The 7,151-nt window shown below is 36.6% G+C and overlaps 1 protein-coding gene across 1 annotated transcript in view; it reads left to right on the top strand.

The window, feature by feature from the left end:
* The first annotated feature begins 301 nt into the window (after nt 1–301).
* The window catches only part of LOC101300974 (translation initiation factor eIF-2B subunit epsilon-like), an 8,764-nt gene continuing 1,914 nt past the window's right edge, over nt 302–7,151 (top strand). The window contains exons 1-12 of the mRNA XM_004290408.1: nt 302–551; nt 628–858; nt 1,018–1,332; nt 1,535–1,642; nt 2,373–2,562; nt 2,691–2,953; nt 3,720–3,849; nt 4,423–4,502; nt 5,620–5,862; nt 5,946–6,022; nt 6,307–6,398; nt 6,896–6,921. Coding sequence (XP_004290456.1) covers nt 417–551; nt 628–858; nt 1,018–1,332; nt 1,535–1,642; nt 2,373–2,562; nt 2,691–2,953; nt 3,720–3,849; nt 4,423–4,502; nt 5,620–5,862; nt 5,946–6,022; nt 6,307–6,398; nt 6,896–6,921 — 1,890 coding nt within the window. The 5' untranslated portion in view covers nt 302–416. The remainder of the gene's footprint in view (nt 552–627; nt 859–1,017; nt 1,333–1,534; nt 1,643–2,372; nt 2,563–2,690; nt 2,954–3,719; nt 3,850–4,422; nt 4,503–5,619; nt 5,863–5,945; nt 6,023–6,306; nt 6,399–6,895; nt 6,922–7,151) is intronic.

Raw genomic sequence — 7,151 nt, 5'->3', positions numbered from 1 at the left:
AATTGTGGAGAAGAGTTGGGTTATAAGAGAAGACGTACTTTCAACGATTTGGGTAGAAGATGTTAAAAAGAATACTTCTAGCGCGTTTTTTTTTTTTTAATAAGAGATGTTTGTTTTGGTCATTTAACTTACCTATAAAATCTTAATAGAAACATAAAATAATAGATGTGTGTATTAAGAGATTAGGAGTGTGTATTTAAAATTTCTCTTGTTTAAATTAATAAGAAGATGAATAAAAGAGTTAAATGGAAAATCACATATATATACCAAAATATATATGAAATATTCTCAAGACTAGAATGAACGCCATCAAAATAAAACCGAATCAGTCACAACTTGAAGCCCAGTAGGTTGCAGTTTGAAGTGGATTAGGGTTTATCAAAGCAAGACAAGAGTGAAGCAAGAAGAGTTGGAGAATGGGCGCACAGAAGAAAGGCGCCTCTAGGGCTTCAGAAGAGCCTGTGGAATTGGCACACGTCCCTCTCCAAGCCATCCTCCTTGCCGATAGCTTCACCACCAAATTCCGACCCATCACACTCGAACGCCCCAAAGTAACATCCACCTATCCTCGTCTCTCTGTCGACATATCATGACCCTGCATTTGTAATAATCTTGGTTTCGATTCAGGTGCTGTTGCCGTTGGTGAATGCGCCGATGATCAGTTACACCTTGGCATGGCTCGAGTCCGCCGGCGTTGAGGAGGTTTTTGTCTTCTGCTGTGCTCACTCCAAGCAGATCATCTCTTATTTGGACAACTCCGATTGGTTTTCTCAGCCTAACTTCACTGTCACCACTATTGAGTCTCATGATTCTGTCAGTGCCGGCGATGCTCTGCGCTTGATATATGAGCGCAATGTGGTAATGCTCATCCTCGCTATGCTACTTTGGATTATTGTTTTACTCTTTCTGATTGCATGTTTATTCCTTTTGTTTAGATGTGTGTTTAAACTGATCCTGATATTTGTTGTCCCAATTTCTTTTATGAGTAACATTTTCCCTTATCCTCCTTCATTCAAGATACATGGAGATTTTGTCCTAATCAGTGGGGATACGGTGAGCAACATGTCGCTTACTCAGGTGCTTCAAGAGCATAAAGAGAGAAGAAAGAAAGATAGTAATGCTGTAATGACAATTGTTATTAAACGGTCAAAGCCTTCTCAAATCACTCACCAATCTCGACTGGGCACTGATGAGCTGTTTATGGCAATAGATCCCAACACAAAGCAGCTCTTATATTATGAGGACAAGGCAGACCATGCAAAAGGATCTATATATCTTGATAAGTTATTGCTTGCTGATAAATCTTCGATTTCTCTGCATAATGACAGACAGGTTATATCTCAAACCATTCCCTTGGAGCTTTTATTGTTTGTTTCAGATGATTGATTAATCTTTATATAAAATATCCACCTTGTTCCTTTTGTGCTGATCTTCAACAACTCAACTTTTGGTGACTTCTAGTGGGGCTTCTTATGGATATTCCTTTATAACACAGAATGCTTGTGGAAGAATCTTACCCATGTCTTATCTGCAGGATTGCTTCATTGACATCTGCTCTCCTGAAGTCCTCAGCCTTTTCACAGACAATTTTGACTATCAACATTTACGCCGTCATTTTTTAAAGGGATTGCTTGTTGATGACGTATGTCTCTCATAAGACCTCTCTTCTTAACCAAAACATTCTGCTACACTGTTTTGTGTTCTCGTTTATGTTAGGGAGGCATGATATGGATACAGACACATATATGCACAATGGTTACCCAATGTATTTTTCTGGCATGAAAATAAGCAATGGGTCTTCTATCTCTTTTTTGCTACCATCTATTACTTTTTACTTGTTCAGTGTTTTGCTATTTTTCTGATATTTGCAATCTATGTTTTCTTTGTGGTAGCATTTTATAGTACATCCATAAAAATGTGATGTCTTTGAGACTTTTTGACTGAGTCACCAACATATTTTTTATTGAAGAACTGGCTGCTCAGTCTTGAGATTTATTTGATGCCTGTATTACAAAGGCAGGGGATTGTTTTCATCAATATTTTCCTAACCACTGTTATTCAAAAACTTGCAAGTCTTGAATGCATGCATGCGTGTATTGTTTCTTTAAGTATGCAACTGCCACACCTCGAGATTATATATATATATATGCAGAAGTGATGAGTTCATCAATGTTTTACCTGTGAGGAGCATGCCAACTACTGATATCTATTTTGTGCTGTGGTTTGTGATGATATTAACAAGATACAAATCTTTTCTTCCCCCACAAAACTGCGATTTTGTATTTCATTTTATTTTTAATTTTTCTATTGGAATGTTCATCTCTTTGCTTATTTCAAATTTAAAGTTCTTACAAGTAACTCTATTCGTGCAGATTATGGGTTACAAAATATTCACACATGAAATTCACTCGTCATATGCAGCTAGGATAGACAACTTCAGAAGCTATGATACAATCAGTAAGGACATAATTCAGAGATGGACTTACCCATTGGTTCCAGATGTTAAGTTTTTCGGAGATTCTTCAACAAAGCTGGAAAGGCAGGGGATGTATCGAGCCTCAGGTAATTACCAGAGGACCTGTATTTACACAGCATATTTACAGGAAGAGGGGTGGCAATCTGTTCCTTTATTTGTCAGTTAAAGTTTTCTATCTCGTTCTGTGTGATATGATAAACTAGCTATTCTTCAGGAATTGGGCAATCACGATCTGCACAGATTGGTCCTTTTACAGTCATTGGGAATGGCACAGAGATTGGGGACAACTCCAAAATTTCAAATTCTGTTATTGGAGAAGGGTGTTCTATTGGATCAAATGTTTCCATAGAAGGTTCTTATATATGGGATAATGTCACCATTGAAGATGGCTGCAAGCTAAGGCATGCTATAGTATGTGATGGAGTGATAATAAAGTCTGGGGCAGTTTTGGAACCGGGTGTAGTTTTGTGTTTCAAGGTATGTGCCACTAAAACCTTTCAGTGCCCTATCTGAAACTTCAGAATGCTAGTTTACCTTTCCTATATTATAATGCTCGAAAAGAATAAAATACAATACCAATTAAGTTACTGCCACAGTTATATGCTAGAATCAGGTACTATTTGCAATGTTATAAACTCATTTGGTCATGTAAAGTATAATGATGTTGATATTATAAATTTGTAGGTAGTTACTTATATGATTAAGTTATTACAACATGACTTAACCTTGTGATCATATGAAAAATTTAATACTTGATCATTGGTAACTTAGATATCCTTGCTGGTAACACTTTGTGGATCTGTCTTGTATCTATTGTAAACTCTTAAGACATGTGCACTGCCACCTCTGAATAGAAGTATTGTGAGGTTACATCCTTGGTAATCAAGTACCTATGGCTTAGAGCATTCCTATAGGTCATCAAGAGAAAGCATTTGTTACAGATTATGGGGTATCTCCCGAAAGAATTGCGTTTAACGACACATACTTGGCATGATTAGGTTCAGCTTTGTAAGTAGACTGGATGTATATTAGCTTTCCTGCGACTCATGATTCATGGTCAGAATTTGTCACGCTGGGAAATATGAAATCTTTTAGTGCTTAAATGGATTTTCCTTTAACTTGTCATTGTTAATTGTTCATTTGCTTTGTCCTCTGAGTTTGGAAGAGGCAAAGTACATTTCATTTCTGGTTTTTCTGACTTTTGTCTTATCTTATGGTGTTCTTGATATTGCTTTTCCTCCAGGTTATGATAGGACATCAATTTATTGTCCCTTCATACTCAAAGGTATCGTTACTTCAACAACCAATAAAGCAAGATAGTGATGAGGAGCTAGAGTATGCTGACAATAGCACCGGGATTGCAGAAATTTCCCGTAAGTCTCTAGCGTTTGTCCCGAATCTTTACATTTGATCTTGTTGATTTATGTCATATGCAAAGTATGTACCTAAACTCTATTAGGGATATCCTCTTAATGCATCATCACTTCTTAGATATTGTAGAAATAAGCCTATGTACCTTTGTGGGATTGTGGTAGTTTCTTCAAGGTGATATGAAAATGGTTCAATTAAGCAATTCAATGGAAAAACACGTGTATAGGATGGTCTGTGTTGTTGACCATTATTGATATATAAACAATGTCCCATATGGTGTGATAACCATGCTTGCCAGTAAGTTTTTTGTACATTTCAGTCAAATGCAGACCTGTAAATTGAGTGCCACTTATGTATTTGTATATGTGAATTCGTGTTCTAAAGTAGTTTTATCGACTTTCAACTGTCTTTGTCTAGACATAGCTACTATATCTGGTATCCATACTTTCATTTTGCTAAGCTCTAGATATGTATCTTAAGCTCATTGAGCTTGTTTTATTTGTGGAAGTTGCTGGTGGTAACACATGCATCTTTCTCTAGTGATATATGCTCTTATTATGAGTTATAATATGCAGCTCTTACACATGCACTGAATATATCGAATGGGGAAACAGCAAACAGACAACAGGAGACTCAGTGTTGGCCTACATCTGAGGTTAGCCCCTTGCTACGAATTCGGTTTTGTTTTGGCTTTATTCAGCATCTTGTGGATTCTTGCCTGATTGTGTCAAGTACTTGTTATTTAGAAAATCTTTTAAAACCATGTTGGACAATGTTGATAGCTGTCTTGTATTGATTAATTGTAATTGCACAAGTTTTAGAATCACTGCAAAGTTTTAAGTGATACAGTCAAGCACGTTAGGTAAACCCCAGAAACTGCCGCAAGTGTTGAGAATTTAAGATGCGCATTGGATAGCAATGTTCACAAGTGATTCCGGATTCACAAAGAAAAGAAAGAGTGTCACTTGTATCATTAAACTGAGACACTTGCAGCTTCTTGCATATTTTTCATCTTCTTTTTCCAGCAAGTAGCAGGCAATATGATGCTAATTTCCAGTCAACAAATGATGGGGCTGCTTATACACGAGATTAGGCATGTGTGGAGATGTCATTTTTTCCATGTCTAAAGGATGGGATATAGCTTTCACATCAGAAATTAGGGATGCTTTGACATAACTCTGATAAAAGATGAAGCTGCATTAACTTAGTTTGGTGTAGACAACGGTATCAACGTGGAATTAGGCTTGTAATGGTGATTAGAAGGGAGCAAGGTTCAAACTGGTAAATAACAAGATAATATCAGGGATACTGTCCTGGGACCATGTGACAATCTGAGAACATCTTATCTCCTATATTTTCAAAACATGCTTTTGGATTTGTATTTTCCTCGATGATTATGGACTATGTACTATGAAGGTGATGCGCACTAACATTGTTAAGGTTGAATTATGATGGTATTGCGGAAAAAAAAAAAAAAAAAAATAGAAAAAAGACATCTTTGATTGAATCAGCATTTGTTTAGTTTCAACAAATGCACATGGAATGCATTGACTGGTGATATGGGTAGGATGGGGGTTACCCTTTCTATCGTGGGCTACATAAGTTACAATTCCTTTCATAGTGGTCCTACTCATGTAATGATGGCTGACCTTTTTTTGCATCCCACCTTTTCCTCTAGTAACAAGTAAAAAAAGTGACCTGATTAGAAAATTTAGATTATCCTGCTGCTTATATCTTGATATTCTCTTATACAAACTGTTATTATTGATCAGCTTGGTACTGGTGGGGCTGGTTATGTTTGGTCAGTTTGTGAAGGAGGCCATGATGAAGAGTGGAGGCATTCAGTTGCTCCCATTCCTGCAGAGAAACTTGCTGAGGTGATACAAGCTGCAGAGGATGATCTGGAGTTTGCTCAAGATGGCAGCAGTCTCCCACCTTCGGGAGAGTTGAAACTTGATTCTAATGATTCTGATTATGATGTAGATTCTAGAGATGATTCCTACTTTGAAAATGAGGTGAACAATGTTAATTTATATACATACAAGTTTAAGAAGTTAAAAACTGTACCTAACCTGAACAAGTTGATTGGTTTCTGCAGGTTGAAGCAACCTTCGTAAGAGCTGTGGATGAAAATATTAAAGTAGAGAATGTCATCTTAGAAGTGAACTCACTGAGGTATCCATTTGGTTTTCTCTTGCCTATCTATGGATTACCATGTAGCATGAGTATCATTATTATTATGCATTTCAGTAATGATTTATCTTTGAAAATTTTGCAATTTAAATTATGCTCAAACACTTACATTCAGTCAATGTCTTCATTACCTTAACTTGTGTTTGCCTGTATATTTTCATCTGCTGAGGGCCGTCTGAGGACATCTTTCAACCTGAAAATGTTCTGTTTTTTGGTTTAAGTTTCACTGTGTACTGTTTTGTGATTAACGCTTGTCAATGCTGCAGATTGTCATACAACAAGCAAACTGCAGACTGTGCTGGAGCTATATTTTATTCAATGATGAAATTGGCATTAGAAACTTCACATAGTTTAGCAGGTAGATTTCTGAGGCTGCCATCTCTTTTCAGTTTTAAGAAACCCCTCTATGATTGGAAACCTTTTATATGAACTCTGGGATTAAAATGGTATTATGTTGAGTAACAATTAATGACACTGAGGTTTTGTTTTTCACCTTGTTGATATGTTAACTTAGGGATTGTTGAGTCAGCATATTTCTTTCACAACAATATGTATAATTGTCAGAAATATAACGGAATATATACAGATTATTTGCTGAAGAAAAAAAAGCTGGGTGTGGTTAGTTTGGGATTTGGGTTGTATATTTCTTAGGTTAAAACACATAACGGTAATCCAGATTTCATCCATGAAGTGTTCATGGTTTTATAAGTTTTTTTTAGTCTTCATTTACAATTATATCCTTTTATATTGGTCTGTACTCTGTCGGCTATTTGGAAATTTGGATGTTAGTTCTGTTCACTAAACCTGTGTTGTTTCTTATCATTAATGACAAATGATGCTCAATTTTATCTGTAGTTGACTTGGTCCAAGCTACTACGAAGGTAATTACAAAATGGAAAGGACTGCTAAAGTATTACCTATCAGATATTGATGAAGAGGTTTGGGTTTTTGTCCTTTTGACTAATACTTGCATGCACATGTTCAATCAGTACATTTCTTTTTTGCATCACCAAATTTGGTTAATTGTAAAATGTCCAATCCCCGCCGCCCCCCCCCCCCCCCCTCCTCAGCTTTTATTAGAGGCGAGGCACTGCTTTGTTTAGACATTCTG

This window comes from Fragaria vesca, linkage group LG2 (genome assembly GCF_000184155.1).
Source record: "Fragaria vesca subsp. vesca linkage group LG2, FraVesHawaii_1.0, whole genome shotgun sequence".
Classification (NCBI taxonomy): domain Eukaryota; kingdom Viridiplantae; phylum Streptophyta; class Magnoliopsida; order Rosales; family Rosaceae; genus Fragaria; species Fragaria vesca.
The sequence above is the reverse complement of the archived record's forward strand: the minus strand, read 5'-3'. Positions and strand labels throughout refer to the sequence as shown.